At 47.5% G+C, this 20,235-nt stretch overlaps 2 protein-coding genes across 2 annotated transcripts in view; both read left to right on the top strand.

Annotated features, from left to right (window-relative positions):
• Window positions 1–6,844, top strand: part of SLC16A10 (solute carrier family 16 member 10) — a 77,860-nt gene extending 71,016 nt beyond the window's left edge. Inside the window, exons 5-6 of the mRNA XM_086482433.1 lie at window positions 64–292; window positions 1,485–6,844. Coding sequence (XP_086338559.1) covers window positions 64–292; window positions 1,485–1,720 — 465 coding nt within the window. The 3' untranslated portion in view covers window positions 1,721–6,844. The remainder of the gene's footprint in view (window positions 1–63; window positions 293–1,484) is intronic.
• Window positions 6,845–8,608: 1,764 nt separating this feature from the next.
• On the top strand, window positions 8,609–17,020 carry SLC60A2 (solute carrier family 60 member 2). Its single transcript, XM_086461293.1, has 4 exons — window positions 8,609–8,824; window positions 8,953–9,121; window positions 12,092–12,208; window positions 15,513–17,020. Exons 1-4 carry the CDS (start codon window positions 8,609–8,611, stop codon window positions 16,754–16,756), a joined length of 1,746 nt encoding a protein of 581 aa, XP_086317419.1. The 3' UTR covers window positions 16,757–17,020.
• Window positions 17,021–20,235: the final 3,215 nt, after the last annotated feature.

Below are 20,235 nucleotides of genomic sequence, written 5' to 3'. Positions count from 1 at the left end.
TTCCCTTAATCTTTGCTGATTTGATGCAGCATGTTTTCATATTTTTTCCGTGGTCATGTTTAGGTCGCCTCGTTCTTCTTCATCGGCCTGATGTCTATGATGATTCCACTGTGCCATGTCTTTGGAGCTCTCATCGCTGTCTGTCTCTTCATGGGCCTGTTTGATGGGTGCTTCATTTGCATCATGGCTCCTATTGCCTTCGAGCTTGTTGGGGCTCAGGATGTCTCCCAGGCCATAGGATTTCTGCTAGGACTCATGTCAATACCTATGACAGTGGGTCCGCCCATTGCAGGTAAGTACAGATACGGTCTGTAGCTGTACGTGTTTCTGTGGCTGCATGACACTCTGGCCGTATTTTCCGTTCCTACATCGTATGCAGTGCACTTACGTTGGAAGTTCTCTCAGTACACGCTCTGGAATACCTGGTGAATTTAACTGCTGCTCATGGGCTATTAATTTATTGTACTCTTTAAAGTTTGCTTCAGTCTTTTTTATTAAGTTATACGGATGTGAATCATTCCTCGAAAGAAAGTAAGGTTTCCAGGTGGATTGAGGGACTGGTGTTTTCCATGTTGTTGAGGTGACAGCCTGTATGTTGGTTGTGTTGCAGAAGGACTCCAAACTAGAATCTGAAAAGGAATTGGACTCCAAAATTTGCTCATGCAAAACCAATTGTGAGGATAAAAGCTCCAGTCACTTTAATTGCTCTTCTAAGTAGGAACACTGGCTTTTTTCATTCTTTGATGGGACGCTGTTTGACAAAGTACAGATTTTGAAGATGAGAACTGGAAGTTCTTTGGGAGGTGGAAATAGCTTAAGCTATAATCCTTACCACTGATGATTTTCAATCATAATTTACCCTAGGGTCTTGTGAGTGCTACTGAAAGATACTTAATCAGACGTAACTGAGCTATGCAGCGTTATAAAGAACAACATTTGACGCTTGAACAGCATAGACTAGGTGCTTCCTGATCTGCATACATGGTCACAGCTATTAGTACTTAAACAGAATTTGATTAATGGGAGGAGTTTTGAGAGAGCAATTAGAGGGAAAACACTTTTTAGTAAAGGGCTGCCAGGAATACGATATATGCAGTATATCTAGAGTAAGATTAAGAGGCTCCTTGATCAAAGGCAACTGTTAGCAAAAGAGGGAGAACTTCTCCAAGTCATGGCAAGATTCGAGTGCTGGAGAAGCTGAAACAAACAACTTTCAAATAGGAAATATGGTACGTGTTTTTAATGATGGGTGGTAGCTAAGCAGTCAAGGGTAGCTAAACAGACCAAGTTCTTTGTTACTTGGAGTCTTAAAATCAACTCTGGAATACCTTTCTACCTATAGATACCTATATTTGGCCATCAGGTAGTTTAGTGGTTATAATAATCTGTGCCAGCTCTCAAGTTTCTGAACCCAAAGAAATCCATGTTTGTTGTAGATTCCCGAGGTCCCGTTATTTATCAGTGGTAACTTTCTGTCTTTCCAGGTTTGCTGCATGATCACCTCCGCACCTATGATGTGGCATTCTACCTGGCCGGAGTCCCTCCCCTTATTGGTGGAGCTATATTATGTTTCATCCCCTGGGTCCATGAACGGCAGAAGTTAAAAGAAAGAGCGAAACCTGTTGATGGAGAAACTACTGAGAAAATGTTGGAAAATGAAAGCACTTTGGTGTCGGACGCTACAGAAAAGCCAGTCAAAGAAATGGAATCTGGTTTTTGATGCTTTCTTCTCCTGTACCAGCCCAACCTTCTGCTGAAGCTAGATTTGTACTTTTTGGCTGAAAATACTATAGGATACTAAAGAAGTCTTGAACTATTGCTCAAATTGCAAAACTGCTATAAGAATCTTTTATACCGTTGAACTTCTTTTGATGAGTCCTTGAGTTTGATATCAAGCTACACTTTCGAGGTATTTGAAGCTTTGTAGCGTTAGTGTGTATGTGTGTAGTGATTCTGTGTGTGAAGAGAATATTTTTCTAATTCATCAGAACCTGTTTCTGGAAGTGTGAAGGCTGGTTTTGGTTTGCTGACCCAGGATTCTGCAATAATGTTTTTTATGGTCCATCCATAAAATAGATACTGGAAAATAGTAACTCTTATGACTGATTTGGTTTTTGAAGTTTCTCATGCTGTTTTACAGTCTTATAAATTCTGTATTGTGAATGTGAATATGCTTCTTTTTGATTCCCTTAACTCCTGCTGAAATCATTTTGCATTAGAAAGCTAAATGTGAAACATCTGTTTCATTTTATCTGAATACTGCCGGCTGCTCAGTTTGCCTAAACACTCACCTGTTTTGCATTCACCTTCTTACAGTAGCCCAAAGAACATTAAGGATGAAGTTTTTGGTGGGCATAGGTTTCAAACATGTGCGAACTAAGTGCTGAGTGCAAACACAGAAGTAAAGCTGCTGAATGATTTTTTTTTTTAATTTGGTGAAGGCAATAATGGATATGTGTCTTTTTTTAGCTAAACCTCAGAATAGCTGAATAATTTTGAAATTTTACTGACAGTAATACTTTGGAGCAGTATTGTGCATGAGTCTAAATTTCAAGTTATTCTGTTGTACTTATGTTCTTTTTTGTTCTTAGAAGACAGCTTTAAAGGATCCATTCTCAGTGCAATAATAAGTTGTTTTCAATATGGAAATACACAAGAGCTATTAAAATGACTCAAAGGTTTTTGCACTAAGTGAACATGCAGGTTTATTGTAGGTCTTTATAGCTGTGTTCAATTGCGTATAGGATATGGCTCCGTATCTTATTCAAATACAAAGCAACAGCTTCACATGTCCTATTTCTTGCTTAACATACTAAATATATGTCCAGGTGTTCTTAGGTATTATGCACTGTTTGTCAAGCAGGTATTTTTGAAAACCCTTTCTCTGAAAAATATTTGAAAGCATAATACTTTGAGATGGAAACACCGCTTTTCATTTTATCATAAAAAGCTTCCAAGTGCATTGTTTGTTTGTGGATACAAATCAGCAATGAAGTGGAATTACTTAATCATTCTTTATTTCAGGTCCACTCAATACCAGTAATTTTTGGTTTCTTGTTTAGAAGAGTCATAGCAGAGAGTAAACTAAATGTGATCTGAAGAAAAAAAATGTACATTTAAGTGCATTTCCTTTATTTGTAACAACAGCTGTTCTTTACATAAACCATGGAGGCATACTGGTTTAGAATTATAACCTTTATTGTCTTTTCTATTTTTATTGTTTCTCTTTCTTCAAAGTTGTAGCAAATTGCTCAGAAAGCCCATGTACGTTTGTGGTAGAAAACATTGTATTAGCAATACTATTGCATCGAATGTTTACATCTATTAACTTACAAAAGTCCTTTAAATATAATCATGCAAAGCATCCTAATTATTGGAGACCAAAGCTCATACCTTTCTTACGTTGTGGAATTTCAATCCTTGCTTTACGTGAGTGAGGTTTAAAAGGATTGAATTTTAAAATGTTAGAGGTGTATGGGAGGGACTTGAGGTGGGGAAAAAGCCCCAAACCATTCTGTAAAACAGAGGTCCCTTTAGGTTTGCTGGGACTTGCACTTCTGCACCTCATAAGTACTTCTAAAATGTTATTAAAATAGTCATAGTATTGTTAATTAAAGTGGCTATGAAACACTGTCTTCATTACAAAACCCATGGTAACAGCTGATGCTGTTCTTGTCTGGAGTGTTTCTGTGTAACATGCGATTCAGGATTTTCTATTTGGGCATTGCAAAAGGTGTCGAGTAAGTTTGGTAGAAGCCTCTTGTTGGCTTTGTAATGAAAAATTTGTAGTCATCACAGATCTTAGGTTTCTTGTGTTTTAACGTGGAGTTTTTAACCAAAACCAAGGCTGCTTTTTTAGCACTGGTGCAATTTGAAATCATTGTGACCAGGTATCTTGATGTAACTGTGGCGTCTTGCTGACTTGCTGCTCTGTATCTATATAAATTATCTGGGACAGAATTTAAAATAATTAAGTTTGAGAAATGATAAAGAAATAGTATAGCAATAGTGTGGATTAATTATTGCCATACCCTTTAAAAAAAGTATCTGTACATAAAAATCCAAACTCTCATATCTGAGTAACTAAAAATTATGCTCACAAATACGAAGGGCAGCGTTTTCAAAAAAAACAAACCCCAAAACCAACCCAGAGACTCCAGGAAGACGATATGATGTGTGAGTAATTGTTTAGGAGTGCTTACTATGTTAAAAACAGCTAGCGAGCGGGATGCTGGACAAGAGGGAAGCAGAGTTAGGGGTAAGGAAGCCTTACTGCTGTGGTGGTGTTGGGATAACAAACCTATTTCTGGTGCCAGTGCTTGTTTTACAGCAACCCTAAAATTGGAAAGGCTTCAGGAAAAAAAGATTTTTCAGAAAAGGTGAAAAAAGAAAAGTAAATTAATGCATGAGAAATCTGTTGGTATCTTTACTGTTAGCTTGTACCTACGGGGGAAATGTCCACTAGAAGATGCTCTTTATTGGACATAAGCGTAAGAAAATTGTGTCCTAGAGCTAGGTAAGGTGCAGTTAAAATGAACATAAAGTTCAGATTGTTAGCGGTGAGGCTAACTAACCTTTCAGAGACTTGAGAGCTATACTGGGTTCTATAAGCCCTGCGGCTTTAAAAGTGAGGGTCGCAGCCTCCCTTTAAAAAAATAAACAAACCCCGACCCAACCCAAACCGCAAAGCAGCCAACACAAATAGCAACTCTTAAGTACATGTATGGAAAAATGATTGAATAACGTAGAAATGGTGGCTATTCTGAAAACTAGGAGGGAAGAGCACCAAATACTCAATTTAATTTTGACTGAGTAAATGTAAATAAATTTTTGTAACAATTTTAGGTGTGAAAACCTGTTCATGGGAAACCTGCTGAACTCATATTTTGACAACCTAATTCACACCGGATTTAATCTTGTTGAGGGTAGACTCTAAAATTAAAATTCTTAGTTCAAACTTGGTTCAAGCAAACTCTTAAATCATTCGGATGCATCCCTCTCTTGAGCACAGTTCACGGAGCACTTTTCAGGGACGTTGCTCTCCCATTCTATGAAGAGTAATCGTCTTTTTCCTGTTAAGTTATCCCGGGGTAAGCTTCAGAAGAAAGCAGGTAGAAGGAGGTTCACTTAAAATGGCAGTGTGACATTTCCCGTCCGACTTGATGCTGTAACTTGATACACCAGATCTTGAAACCAAGACTAAGGTAGAGCAAGGGGCTGGTTTGATGTATGGCTGACACTGCTTTTCAGTAGGTAGGAGAGCCTTGTAAATCTTAGTATAGCTGTTCAGCGAGGAGTCTGAAATAACGAGAACCCTTCAGGTTCTTACTTACATCTAAGCTATGCAGCAGTATACGATGTATAATTAATAAAGTATTGTTGGATTTATTCTGGCTTCATGTTAAGAAGACCTGTATAAGTCTCAAACCAAGACTTCAAATTAACGCATTCTGAGCATTTCTTTCATCCACATCTTTTTCTGTTTGGCATCAACATTTAAATTTTTTCTGAGTTTATTTTCAGTGACCATTTACGGACCTTCCTAAATTCCTTACTCAAGTCGAAGCTGATGCAGCCATTCTGTGGCCATCCTTCAGGGTATATTAAGTATCAGATGAGGTAGACAACTGGTGACTTTCTCCTGTGGCTCTCATGCACAGTGTCTGGGCATACACATTCCCCCCTTCCCTTTGGAGACACTGGATTGTCAGAGCTGATGCACACCCTGGTGGATGGGGATAGCGCTCCTCAGCCTTCCAATCTCAAACTTCATCCCTGCGTCAAGCCTTTAGACACCCGTAGCCTGATGGACGAGGCAGGTTTCTGCGAAGTGGGAGGTGTGAGATTGAGTCAACTCACGAGAGTGCTGAAGGCAGTTCTCCCGCATACGAGCTGAATGCTTTGGTTGCGTGCTTGTGATGGAAGAAAGGGACACGGCCATTGTAGAGCCAAAATGCCCTGCTCGGTTCTTTGCACCGGGTAGTACCTGCCAAAGGGACAGGGGATGTTTCCTTGCAGCCCCAAAGGAAGTATCTAAGGATGGGAGTCGATGCTGCTGTCCTTAGGGTCACCCTTACAGGTCAGCTTGAGCAGCCGGGTTCTCGCTGTGCTGGCACGGGGCAGCTCCCCACTTTGCCGCTGCTATGCGGGAGCCCGCGCGGAGGGGCTGGGCTGTCCTCTGAGCAGGGAGCAGAGGTGCTGCCGCCTTTGGGGCCCGGATTCCCCTCCCAGGAGCCGGAAGTGTTACGGAACCTGACTTTAAGGCATCTCAACTCTTCTGTCAGAACTGACCCTCTGGGGAGCGTGTGTACGTCTGTGTAAGTACAATGTACGTTGACCAGGGCGTACACAAACATTCTGCATTTGACCACAGGGGCTGTAGCGCTGGAAGGTGGGAGACAGCTGAAGAAAAGGTAATTCTTTTCGTTGGTGTGTTTCACTGACAAGCGCAGCACCATCACCCTTCCAGCCAGCCAGGGAGTTTCTTGTCATGTAAACTTTGGCATATTTTCAGTATGCCTTTTAAGTCTTTTTTAAATATATATATATATATAGTGTCAACATTTTTAATGTTCCAGAACTGCATATGCTAAGATTAGAGTGATTTTATACTAAAATGTGTGCTAATGTTACACTGACATGTTTAAGTATCTTTATAGACATCATATTTTGTATGTTGTTTTTGATATTAAAGGATATTAAGTTTTGCTAGCCTTAACTCCATTCTTTGAAGTTCTGCTTTGTTAGAAGGGTAAGAAGTGAATGTCTAATGGCTTTCCTGGTGCTAAAGTAACTGTGATCAGTCTCAATTTATTCAGAATAAAGATTCTGAATTCTTAAGTGCCCCATTGGTTACTGGCTGCATCATTTTTAGTCTTGTTCTCCTGTAAAGCGTGTCATTTATTAAAAGTAACTTTGTGTTATTCTGCTAGCTGCTGAATCTCATGGGCAGACTTTTGTGTAAATGTCTTTACAGCTTTTATTACCACTGTGCTCTGGTTGGCTGTTCCTGTTACGTTTGCTCCTAAATTAATATACTGTGCAACCCATTTCACTCTGATTGCACTGAGGATCCATTTTAAGACCAATGGTTTATAAACCTGAACTACTTCGAGTTACACGTGTCTGAAAATTTACTACTCTTTTCCATTCTGGGGTTTAATTCCAAACTTACAGAACAGTTGCATTCACAATAGGCAGAAGTAAAATTGAGGGAGGGAGGGAATCTGTGGTAGAATAAACTCCTGGCGTTGGAGAATTCTGTATTTTTTCACTTCATGACCTGCCAGTGTGGTTCAGTGGAGCTTTGATCATTTACTGGCCTACAGCCAATTTCACTTTGACTTACCTTGGCACCATGAAGTGTTTTCTCATTGACAGCTTCAGTAAATTGCAGGAGTTCAGTCACCTTTCCTCTGTAGTAGGGCCAAATACTTTATTTACTTTAATAAACATATCTTGTTGGAAGGGGGAAATATTCCCATCCCCCCTGGGGTGACTCTCTAGGCTGCTTGTATTTCAAATTAAAATTTGAAAAAAGGTGCTTGAATCCTTCCTCAGAGCCTGAGGGCTGTTGTTATTTGTACCCTCTCGAGGTACAAAACCTCTTTGTATGTAAAACAAAAATGAAGAGAAGCCCATGGAAATTAATACCTTTCAAACACTTTCGTACCTTCTGCAGGAAGCTATTTTATACCAGGGTTTATCATGAAAGCTAATTAGCAAGGCAAGATATTAACACTTCACTTGGGGAAAACAAATACTGTTGGTTTAGACTTGAAATCACTTTGGAATACTCTGCCGAGGGAAAGTGAACAGCAGCTCAGCAGCGTTCTGCCTACACCTGGCCGTGAGGCTTTGTGCTTTGCAAAGGTGCTCAGGTGGCTACGAACAGCAACACTTAACGGGTGTCTTGCACGGTTATTTGTTATAGCTCCGGTTTTTTAACGCGTACCTCCATCCGTTCCCTCGGCTTCTCCCGCACCGGGGCCGTACCTGCGGCACGCTGGCCGCTGCCGGGAGGAACAGGGCCAGGTCGCCGCGCCCTGCCTGCCCCGGGACAGGAACGCGGGCCGGGCCCAGCCGAAGAACTCGGAGGACAAAGGTAAGCCCGGGCTGGGTTTTCTGCTTGGAGCCGGTTGCGAGGCTTGAAAACCACCGGGCGAGCCGGAAGCCGCAGCGCTGCTGCCAGCGGGGAAGCCCCTCTGTGCCCGGCGGCGGTAACGGAACGGGGCGCGCGGAACGGCCCCTGAGCTGCTGCCGGTTTGGACGGTGGGAGGGCCTTAACAGCAGCGGCGAGGAGACCCCGCGGGCTGGCACCCGTGGCGGAGCACCGGCCTTTTTGTGCCCCGCACGGTGCGAGCTGTGGCACAGCGCCGCTTTAACGAACCGCGGGGCGCGGGCCACCGACCCCGCACCCTCAGGCGACCGCGGGGCGGGACAAGGCCGCGGCCGCTCGCAGTGCGCATGCGCAGGGTTAAGTGCCCCCGCCGGCAGGCGGTGCGAACCGCCTCAAACACAGGGGACAGCGGCGCGCGCAGCTGCCGGGCCGTCCTCCCGCCCCGCCTCAGGGCGGGGCCCCGCGCCCGCCGCAGCCTCCCGCCCCGCCATGGCCGGCGCTGAGGGGAAGAAGCACGTCCGGTTCGCCGGCCCGGGGGAGGCGGCGGCGGGAGCGGGAGCGGCGGGGCTGCGCCTCCCCGCTGCGCCGCACGCGGAGGTGGCCGTGGTCGGCGGCGGCTGGCGGTGCGGCCGGGGCGGGGACGGGGACGGAGCCGCGCTGCGGTGGTGCATCTCTGGGGCGCTGTGCGCGGCCTTCCTGGGGCTGGTGAGCGCCGAGGGCGGGCGGGTCACCGTGCCTGCTGCCCCTTCCCCTCCGCCCGGCCGGGTCGGGGACCGGGGAGGGCGACGCGGGAGGTCACACCACCCCCCCCCCCCCTTTAAAATGTGTTTCAGGGGATGAGCATCGCGGTGCTGGGGCCCACCTTCCCCAACCTGGCCGCCAACGTCCACAGGAACGTCAGCGACATCTACTACATCTTCGTGGGCCGGTCCCTGGGCTACCTGGGCGGGTCGGTGCTCGGCGGGGTGCTCTTCGACTGCATGAACGCCCACCTGCTCCTCGGTGAGTGCCAGGCCTGCTTCCCCGCCCCCCCAATCGCGACAACTCCGGGCCGCCCCGGCCGCTGGCCCTGAGGGAACCGGCCCCGTCGGCAGCTGCTCGCGTCGCTCTGCGCTTCCCTTCGGCTTGTGCGGCCCCAGAGGGAGACCCGTCGGGCCGGTGACACGGAAATCGGGGGCCTGCGGTTTGCCGTGCTGCTGCCGCTCGCTGTCGCGACGTGCCGGTTCGGTCGGGTTTTGACGGCGTGTCTGTGCGGGCGCTGCTGCCGTGCACCGTTTCTTCCACGTGGTCGGGCTCGCTGGGTATAGCGGTAGAGGTAACTGGTTTTGAACTGACAAAACCGGTTTGAATTGAGCAAAAGGTCCCTTTGGTCTGGACAGAAAAAGTACAACTGGATTTTTTTTTTTCCCGTGGATCAAGTCGTACGCTCAGTACAGATCCTTTTAGATCACGCGGGCTCCTATAACGTCACCCGGTGAAACACATAAACAAAACTAGGGGAACTGTGTTTGGCTTCCACGTGCAGACCGTGGAAACCTCTGGCAGCCACACTGAGGCACGCCTCTGTGGGGAGAGTTTCGTAAAACCCTTCCCTCGCCTAAAGCTCACCCGAAGTGGTCATTGCCGTGCACTGCACAAAATTGCTGAGAGTTTTGACTGGAGGGCCTTCACCAAATTAGAACTTTAAGGAGTTGAAGAACATTAAATGCCACCTGTGATGGTGGAAACTCACCGTTCAGTTGCTGCAGTGAAGACACTTGAACTCTGTGGGAACTGCAGTTGATGATCTTCACGGTTCCCCGGGCGCGCGGGAGCTCTCTGCAGTAGGTGCGCAGGGCTGGCTGGCTTTGTCCTGGCCGAGCGGGGCTGCTCGGCCGTCGAGTCGCCAAGGGCAATGCTTAGCATCCAGAAGTGAGGGGCGCCTTTTAGTCGTGCTGGTGTCTCTTGTTCAGGTGGAGGTTCTTGGAGCGCACCTGAAATAGCGGAAGCCCTGTTGTTTTTTTTTTCTTTCAAGCACAGTAATGGCAGTATGTGCCTTTGTGCTGTCAGTTAGGGGCTAAACCAGATGCTAGGGCTCCCTCTTCTCCTTCCCATACTTTTACTCGGGGAGATTCAAACAATCGAGCCGCCCCTGAGGGCCGTGCTGCAATCACAGGGTCAGCTCAGAGAATAGGAGAAGATCCATTTTCCATTGCTGGTGTTTGAACCGAGTCTCTTCTTACCCCTGTATGCCCGTCTCCTGCTAATGGGAGCAGTCGTGTCACCTAACATCTGTTTGTCTCTTCTTTTTTCTCCTCCTCTTCTTGTCTTTATCTTCCTGCATTGGTTCTTGTTTGCTCTTGTTCCAAGATTGATTTGGACTCCTCCTGGTTCTTTATTCCTCCCCTCCAGAACACCCGTAAAGTGGCTTCCTTTGGCTTCCTTGTGTATCTGATAAGGTCAGAGGTGTCCATGTCTGACATTTGAGACTTAACTTGCGTAATGGAATTAATACACCTGTAGAAGTGAATGTGAACTTGGAACGGTTTAGTATTTGTTCCTTTTCCTGAGGGGTCACAGAGGATGGCTGTCTGTCAGCAATGCTCGGAAAATGATTCGTCTCCCCGTCCTTCCCAGTTTGGTGGTGCTTGTGGCAAAACTGCTGAATCTCCTCTCATTTGTATCATCTGAGGGCTGCCTGTAAGAGATTTTGGCTTGTGTAGTTTTACCTCCTGCCTTTCAACTGCTGAAACTCTGCTGCTGTACAGAGGAAAAACGGAAGATGTAATTTGTCTTTGTCAAGGGAGCTTTTAAGCACCAGTCTGCAGGTGCGGAGCTGAAGTAGACAACTGAGAACTTGCTGAGAAGTTACTTTTCAGCTCTGAGTGGCTGAGAACCTCTACTCAATGTGCCCTGTCTTCATCTCTCTGTGCAGCCCAGCACGCTAGCCTTCAAAAGCGTTCTGCGGTGTGCGTTCCGAGTGTCTCACCAGGGCTCTGGATATTTAATTTTTCCTTTGCTGTTGTTGTTTTTGTTTGCAATTAACCAAAGTTCTTAATTACATCAGTCCCCATTGATCTTTAAGTATCTGCCCCACCTATGATCGAGCATTGATTTGAAAAATAACAGAGATGTCTGAACTGGTACAAGCTTTCTAAAAACCTAATACTCTGTATTTAAGATATTAAATGCAGATTATTTTATTGTAAAGGTGATTACAAGCATAGAACTTAACAGCTGAACTTCCACCCAAATTGTCATAAACCAAATTTCCATCTGCTAAAAAGTATTTTTTGAAATGGCATGTTGCTAATGATAGCAAAACTAATGCAGTTAATGAATTGCTGCTAAATTTATGGTGAGAAATTTTGTAGTTCTGTCTCTTAAAACTCCAGAAATCCTTTGGAATACATCCCCCCCGTGAGAACAGAATATAAATGAAAGTCACCATTTTTATATGGAGGTCACTTGTCGGCCAAGGCGCAATCACTTTATAGGATTTTAAGGGTTTAGTTTAAGAGTTTTTAAATGGAGCCAAGTGTAATGCTGTGTAGTTCTCAGAGGGAAAACCTCATACCACTCAAACCCACGTTTTACGTCTTCCATGGTAAAATAACATTTCTAGATCAAAGCTTGCCCAAGGTACTGAAATAGGACTTTTAACTGAAAAGTTTGCAGAAGACTTCTTAGTGTTCTAGCAGCAGATGCTACTCCCTCTGCAAACAAAGCTTTAGCAAAAAAAAAGAGGCATTTTCGTGTAGTGTTTATGTTCTGATGAAATTCCTTTTCTCCAAGTGAAAAATGGTTCTGTTGAACTTTCTAGCTGCTTCTGCTGGTCACGAACTGAGGTAGTGAGGTTATACCACCTAGTAGGGCTATCTGCAACTTTAGGGATTATGAATGTACTTGTATTTCGTGGTCTTCCGTATGTTTTGTAGTTTAAATGGAAACCGTAGTATGTGCGGTTTTTGTTTTGTTTTTTAACCTTTCCAGCATTATCCATGTTTGGGACAACGGTTGGTCTGTACGGGATACCCTGGTGTAAGAAATCCCTGCTGTTAACTGCCCTGATGTCGGTTATTGGAGCTTCCATGGGAATTCTAGACACAGGTAAGGGACCACGTGGTCCGATAGTTCCTTCACCAAACTAACTGGAAACTTCATCCTCACCAAACCTGTTGCTGGTGTTTCATGTGACACACCTTGGATTAAAAGAGGGGAGCTGTTTCACCTGGCCAGGATTCTTGGATTATCCTGGTCTCGAGACTTGCAGTGTTTGTAACAGACCTTTCTTGAGGGGCTTGGGGTGCTGGATATCTCTTGCTTCCTGGAGAAGATCAATGTGCATTTCAGCGGGCAATTAACAGTCAGGAAAAAAGTGTCACGTGCTCTTTAGGCAGTGTTTTCTTTAAGCTACTGGTCTCCAGGAAGCTACTGGGGTTATGGTTCATTAGGGCCAGCGGGAGCTAAGTTAGTCCTGAGCAAGCCCTGGTGTTTGAGAGGGAGATTCTCACAGTTGCTGTGTTGGAGAGTTGCCTGCCCAGGGCTGGCTGGGCGGCATTTGGGGATTCACAGCAGACACTTACTGCCACAGCTCACTTAACAGCACCACGGCATCCATCTCCCTGAACCCAGGGGTGTTTGCTGCCCTTGGCCAGCCTCGCTTAGGTGTTTGGCGATACAAATATACTCTGTCCCCCACGTTGTAAGTCTGTGGCACCTGCGTACTGCAAATGGCCTGGGAAAAAACCCCACCACTTTGCTGGAAAGCTGTTCAAAACCAGTTTCTTAGTAGAGGCTCCTTGGAGGAGGATGTACCAGTGAAGCTGCAGAGCAGACGTCTGTCTACAGGTGCGGTTGGAAAGGTGTGGTTTAACCCCAGCCGGCAGCTAAGCCCCAGCAGCTGCTCGCTCACTCCCCCAGTGGGATGAGGGAGAGAATCAGAAGGGTAGAAGTGAGAAAACTCGTGGGTTGAGATAAAGACAGTTCAATACATAAAGCAAAACCCGCAGGCACAAGCAAAGCAAACCAAGGAATCCATTCAGCACTGCCCATGGGCAGGCAGGTGCTCAGCCATCCCCAGGGAAGCAGGGCTCCACCACGCGTAACGGGTACTTAGGAAGCCACCACTCCAAACATCCCCCCGTCCTTCTTCTTCCCCCAGCTTTATGTGCTGAGCTTGACATTCTGTGGTGTGGAATGTCCCTTGGCCAGTCGGGGTCAGATGTCCCGGCCGTGTCCCCTCCCAACTCCTTGTGCACCCCCAGCCTGCTCGCTGGTGGGGTGGGGTGGGGAGCACAAAAGGCCTTGACTCTGTGTGAGCCCTGCTCAGCAGTAACGAAAACATCTCTGCCTTATCAACGCTGTTTTCAGCACCAATCCAAAACATAGTCTCGTATCAGCTACTATGGAAAAAAATTAACTCCATCCCAGCCAAAACCAGCACAAAAGGTCAGTTACACCAGAGGTATGAAAAGAAGCTCCCACAGAAGTCAGTTCGTTGGACACGGCTTGGAAAGGGTGAGTTGGTGACGGCTGGCTGTAGCAGGCACCTTGGATCAGGAGGCAAGGCCTCAGCAAGAGACCTAAGCACGCGTGGAGCGACACTGGTGTACTTGCAGCTGGGGATCAGGAAACAACCAAAAATACGTCAGCAGTGCAGCGTTATGGTGTTGCTGTAGAAGGTGGCGGTGACGCCGCAACAGGCGGCCGCTCACCTGGTACCTCTCCCCAGTGTCCCAGCAGCGTGCCGACTTCCCTGGCTTACTGAGGGAGCCTGTGGGTACTTCCTAGCCAGGAAGGTACTACTGGGTCTGGTTGACCAGCTCAGGGCAGGCTTACTTCTGAGAAGGAGCTGGCTAGTGGATTAGCCTAGCTATGCAGACAGCTCTGGAAGCGTCCCGGCCAGGGCCTGGCGTGGGTGGCTTGGCTGGTAGACCACCCAGAGGAACAGCGGGTGCACATGTGAGCCCTCTGCCGTAATTCTGCAGAGTCTGAGGGAGCTCTGTGAGCACTAAAAAAGAGCACGATACAGGGCCTGGCAGTGAAAAAGATGGGTTTGCATGGCACAGGTTATGCTAAATAACCTGAGTGCAGAGGTACTGAAGAGAGTCCAGCAGAGGGCTACGAAGATGGTGAGGGGGCTGGAGCATCTCTCCTGCGAGGAGACGCTGAGAGACGTGGGGCTGTTTAGCCTGGAGAAGACTGAGAGGGGACCTTATCAACGCTTACAAATTTCTAAAGGGTGAGTGTCAAGAGGATGGGGCCAGGCTCTTTTCAGTGGTGCCCAGTGACAGGACAAGGGGCAACAGGCACAAGCTGGAGCATGGGAAGTTCCTCTTGAACATGAGGAGGAACTTCTTCACTCTGAGGGTGGCACAGCACTGGAACAGGCTGCCCAGGGAAGTTGTGGAGTCTCCTGTGGAGATATTCAGAACCTGCCTGGATGCAGACCTGTGTGACCTGCTCTAGGTGAACCTGCTTTGGCAGGGGGGTTGGACTAGATGATCTCCTGCCAGTCTGTGATTCTGTGCGTTTGCTGCCTCTCTAGGATTGTTATACATGGCACGTGGTTCAAAAATTCTTCATAGGGGAAAATCCTGTGGGCTAGTTGTACACATGCCTTCAGTGGGTGGGCGTGCTGCTTGGAAGTCAGACCTCTGAGGCAGGGAGACTTCCCAGCCTGAGCAGGAGTAGCAGGAGAAACTGCAGGCAAGGCAGTAGAGTGTAACTGAATTCACGTGGAAGAGCCTGCGTGCCGAGTGACAAGGGCTGCTGTACTGTGGTGCAGGGATTTGATTACTGTTGTTATTTTCCTGCATTCTTCTCTGGGACTACTTAAAAACGTCTCTGTCGGATCTTATTTTCTAGCATTATTGTTGATCTGAGGGTGTTGTAGTTTGGTCTCTGCAGCGGTATTGTGGTAAACCTTTCCGCTTCTGGCAAGTCATCTGAATGCCGTCGGGGGAGTCCCAGCCCATCAGAAGCACCTGACGTTTCCTGGGAAGTTGTTTAATGAGGCCTCTGATTCTTAGCGTTGTGCATTGTTGCTAATACTTTTAGAGAAATGAGAAGCAGTTAAATTTGCTGTTTTGAGGAAAGGCTGAAAAAATGGCAACTAGGGTAATTAAGTACAGCTGCAGCTGCTGGGCTAAGCCCCTACACGGCTTTGCATTTTGCCCGCTGTGAACACCCTCCTACAGCTGAAGCAATCATGGGTTTAAGGTGCTTAGAGGCAAAATTTCAGTTAACTACAATTTTGCACATTGTATTTGCTAAACCTGGTGGTGTTGCAAATGGAATTAGTAATACAGGTTATGGCTTGGTTTGGTTTGTCTTTTTTTTTTTTTTTGTCTTTAAAACCCTCCCTGGTTTCAGACTAAAATGACCGAATCCTCCTCTCTCCGACCTGCAGGTGGCAATGTGCTGGTACTTAACACCTGGGGGGCAGAGGCGGGGCCGCACATGCAGGCCTTGCACTTCAGTTTTGCCGTCGGTGCGTTTGTGGCCCCGATCCTGGCCAAAATGGCCTTGGGAGGCTCCGAACCGAAAGACCCTCCGGTAGCTGAAAAGACAAACCAGTCTGTCCCGAGGTCTGTGCCGACAGCATCAGCTGCCTCAGCGACGTCAGCGCTGAAACACCATCTTGGTGCAGACTTTTTGTGGTCCTATGTTGTCATAGGGACCTATCTGCTGTTCGTTTCCTTCTTCTTTTTTATTTTGTATTCGAAGGGCAGCTCAGCTCGAGACAAATCGAAGGCTTCTCTGCACAAGTGCGTGCTTGCCAGATACCACTATGCTCTTATTATTCTCCTGTTCACATTCTTCTTCTTCTACGTGGGAGCGGAGGTCACGTACGGCTCTTACATATTTACTTACGCGAAGGTCTTTGCCGAGATGAAGGAAAGCGAAGCAGCCGCCTTGAACTCTGTCTTCTGGGGCGCGTTTGCCGCTTGCAGAGGCGTGGCAATATTCTGCGCTGCTTGCCTGTACCCTGGCACCATGATCCTGCTGAGCATCGTCGGCTCCGCCGCCTCCTCTTCGTGCTTGGCCTTCTTCGCGCGGCACCAAGCCTCGCTGTGGGCGGGAACCGCCGTGTACGGCGCGTCGATGGCCACCATCTTTCCCAGCGGCATCTCCTGGATAGAGCAGTACACGGTCGTGCAAGGGAAATCGGCTTCTCTCTTCGTGATCGGCGCCGCGCTGGGCGAGATGTGCATTCCTGCCGTGGTGGGGTACCTGCAGGGCAGGTTTCACCACGTTCCCGTGATTATGTACACTGCCCTGGTGACCTCTGCGATGACAGTTCTGCTCTTCCCGCTGATGTACAAACTGGCCAACGCTCCCGGCGAGAGCGACTCGAAAGAAGTGAGTGAGAGCGAGGACCGGAAGGCTTTGTTGTCCAACTCGAGGCTTAATGAGGATGAAGAGGACGAAGAGGATGCGGGAGAGTGGAACGAAGCGGACTTTGAGGTCATAGAAATGAATGACACGCTGAGAAACTCTGTGATCGAGACCTCCCGTAAGATACCAGGGGACTCGCCGGCCAAAGCCTCGCTCCAGCACCACCTGGGTGATGTCTTGCATGATTCTCCAGTGGTTGCTGGTGGCTCCCCTGGGAGGAAAAATGTGAATGTCGACCGGGAGAAGAACGATTAAAGCAGAAGCTGACTTTGTTTTTTGTAAAGGGAAATGCAATTGAATTGTAGCTGTTCTCGTAAAGTGGTTCAAGAATCCTTCTGTAGCGGCGCAGAGCCCAGCGGGATCATTTCGGCGTTTGTCCGGCCCTGTCTCCCATTTTCGGTCTGCAGCGATGGGTCTCCGAGCGGGGAGGTCCACGATGACGTGAACAGGGTAACGTGACAAAACGTATAGACGATACTGAAAATGTTAAAACATAAAGGAGACGTTTTCCAAGTGTGAGGCATGCGTTTCAGTGGTATATGCTGTACTAACCAGGAAAGAAAGGGACTGCTCAGACCACTCAGCTTCTTGGGGTGGGTGGAGGGTGCAGTTCCAAGGTGCTCGGTCACAAAATGTGTTCACAAGAGAGGCGAGAAATCTGTGACCTGCGATGCTGAACTTTTTTACAGAGGAATGTTTCTGCTGCATTGAAAGTTTGTGTGACGTAAACCAGTAAATCAGGTCGAATTTCAGGTGAAGCCTGGTGGCTGTCAGTCAAGAGGCCTGGTGGCAAGCTGTATCATTTCCTGGGTCTGTCACTAAGACGGGCAGAAATTTAAAATTAATTTTTTGGAGTGGAACCATGCCTATGGGTTGTTTAAAAGTGGCATATGGGAAGGGGGACAGAATGGATTGTGTTAATCTGCTCTAATGCTTAACTCTGATTTACGAGTCAGACAGTGGTGAGAAATCTAAAGAGCCTGAAGTACCTGTGATTTTAATTACTGCACCACTACTGAAATCAAGAAATGTTTGAAGAAGATGACAAAATTAGATCTAAACAGATTACTTAATATATGGTATTGACATAGGGATGGGATATTTTTAAGCCTGTTGTTTAAATTAAGGTTATAACAACTCTGGCTTCCTGTGCCAAGACTTTATCACAGTGATGTGCTAAAATGGAAACCGGGGGCGGGGCGGGCATTGCCGATGGGACGCTCCTTTCGGGTTGTACCGCACAGTCGCTCGCCCCGTGCCAGCTGGGTTGGTGCCACGCGGGTGGTGTTGCCTCGGGCGATGACTCACGGGCAGCTCTTCCTCGGGAGCCGCGGGGGGCTGTATCTGTAGGCTCACGGCTGCTAAGCAGCAGGTGCCAGCGAGCCCTCCCCAGCAAGAGCAAAAAAGCCAGTGGCTGATGGCAAACTCTGAAAGGGTGATCCTGCAGCTTGTCTACTTGAAACTCTGAATTTGTAGTTTGAGTATTTTTTTTAAGGCTGGACTGATCAGAATGAGCTCATGTTTGGTGGTTTTTTTTTTATTTTGCACTTTTGTTAGTTTTTTTTTTTTTTCCTTGCTAAGAAGTTTAATTTACTAACTGTAAGAAGAGCTGTAGGTGTAACCCAGCACAGAACCTTGGATGTTCAGCGTATTTTCAGGTCTGGTTTTGTTCCCTTTCTTGTCCTCCGAGTGTGCAACCTTGAACCTCGTGGCTTTTTCCTTTCTTCTGAGAAGCTGGTAAGAAGCGGGAGTCAACTTACAGTGAAAATGCATCATTTTTTTCCATCTTGCCATGCCAGAGGGCCTCCCTCTCCCTCCGCTGTCGGCACTGCAGCGCCATTGTGGGTTTTTCTGGGTTCCTCTTTTCCTTGTGTGTGCACGTTGCACTTCCGTGGCATCTTCCCCAGTGCAATGCATGAACCTGCACTTTAAAATACGGCCTGGTTTCACTGCCTGCACGAGGGTTCCCCTCTTCGCTGAAGGGAGTCATGACAAACACTTTTAAGTATCATCAGGCCAAATCCTGTTCGCGGTCCGTGTGCCACTATTTGCTCGACGGGAGTGAAGTGGGTGTGGGCTGGCGTGTTTGCCTGGTGTCACACGGCAACAGCCGGCGTGCTGGGGCAGAGGTGGGGGGGACTGAACGGCGGGCGGATTACGCCGGTGTTTCTACAGCTCCCCTTTCCCCTCCTGCACGCTACAGTAACTGCCCTGGGGCTGTGTGGAAAGTTGGGGCTGTTACCTGAGGGCAAGGACAGCCCGCTGGGTTGGGGGGGGGGGGAGGTGACAACTGCCTCTGCTCTGGTTTTGCAGGAGTTTCCACACCCCCACCCCTACCCTCCCTCCGAAGGTCCCAGGTTTCCTTTAGCAGAGCCTCAGTTCGGTGCAGGACAGCCAGCAGAAGACGGGGAGCTGGTTCTGCGGCAGCTCCCGCTGTAACTGCAGTCCAGAGGCTTTACCTCAGCTGGCGGCGGTGTAGAAAAGTGTCGTGTCCCCCCCACCTGAGATCATGTTGCCAGGAGAAAATGAGTTTAAGAAACACGCCTGGCAAGCAAGATTTAAAATAATCCCCCCAAGTCATACGCTGATTTTTGGAATGAAGTTCAGATTGGAATGTCCTGCATGTAAGATTGTGCTCAGGGATAGCGAACACCTCTGGCATAGTCCAGTACTAAAAACCAGAAAAATGAAATTAAAGCCAGATATTAGGAAATGTGCTCTAACCTCATTGAAACTTAGCTGCTTATTGCATATATGTATGTATGTATGTATGTATACATACACAGTTACTTGTGTTGCTGTCTTCCCAACGAATGTAAAAATACTGTGCAAAACAAAGGTGTTTTTTTTTTTTAACTGGCTGTATTAATTCCTGCACGAGTCACTTGAATTGATCCCCATTTCGCCCCTTAAAGGCAGGGGCCAAGGAGGAGGAATGGAGCAACAGCCTGGAATGCCATGGTGAGAGCAGCCTTTTACAGAAGGTGAAGGAACCAAAAGCCAGTGGCAGGCGGCCAGACCAGAACTCGCATGGTTACCTTGGGCGGTACCAGGTAGAAGCACGTCCAGTTGATGTGTGGGTGACATCTAAGTTTTGAGGCATCTTAGTGAGCACTTGGAGCCCTCAGTGTTTTAGTTCTGGCCTCAACCTTGGAATGGAATCTACTTAACAGAATTCTCCCTAAAAGCGTGCTTTTCATAGCAGGGGTTGCCCTTTAATGAAAATGAAACGTTTAAAGCAATTCAAGATTAAAACAGATCGAGGGCATTTCCAACAATGAGTCCAGCTCACAGCAGGTCTAGAAATCTGTGGTGTTCAAGGCTGTAGCTTTCCTAGTTCTCGGATGGTGGTGTTCCTCAAGGCTTGGCTTTAGACAGTGAATGTTAGTTTTTACCTGCTTAAATTTCCTCCCAAAGTGAATTGCTTCCTGGTGTACCAGGCGTACTGGTTCCTACTGGAGTGCTGCATCCAGCTCTGAGGCCCCCGGCACAGGAAAGACACAGACCTGCTCGAGCAGGTCCAGAGGAGGGTCATGGTCAGGGGGCTGGAGCACCGCCCCTGTGAGGACAGACTGAGACAGTTGGGGTTGTTCAGCCTGGAGAAGGGAAGGCTCTGGGGAGACCTCACAGCAGCCTTCCAGTGCTTAAAGGGGGCCTGCAGGAAAGGTGGGGAGGGACTCTTGATCAGGGAGTGTGGTGATAGGATGAGGGGTAACGGTTTCAAACTGAAAGAG

This window comes from Leptosomus discolor, chromosome 2 (genome assembly GCF_034619465.1).
Source record: "Leptosomus discolor isolate bLepDis1 chromosome 2, bLepDis1.hap2, whole genome shotgun sequence".
Taxonomy (NCBI): Eukaryota; Metazoa; Chordata; class Aves; order Leptosomiformes; family Leptosomidae; genus Leptosomus; species Leptosomus discolor.
The sequence above is the reverse complement of the archived record's forward strand: the minus strand, read 5'-3'. Positions and strand labels throughout refer to the sequence as shown.

What these genes read in the sequence shown, in the direction of transcription:
- SLC60A2 (XM_086461293.1), top strand. Translation starts at nt 8,609, where the DNA reads ATGGCCGGCGCTGAGGGGAAGAAGCACGTCCGGTTCGCCGGCCCGGGG. An exon ending in GAACGCCCACCTGCTCCTCG is followed by an intron (nt 9,122 to 12,091) that starts GTGAGTGCCAGG and finishes TAACCTTTCCAG; the next exon opens with CATTATCCATGTTTGGGACA. An exon ending in CATGGGAATTCTAGACACAG is followed by an intron (nt 12,209 to 15,512) that starts GTAAGGGACCAC and finishes TCCGACCTGCAG; the next exon opens with GTGGCAATGTGCTGGTACTT.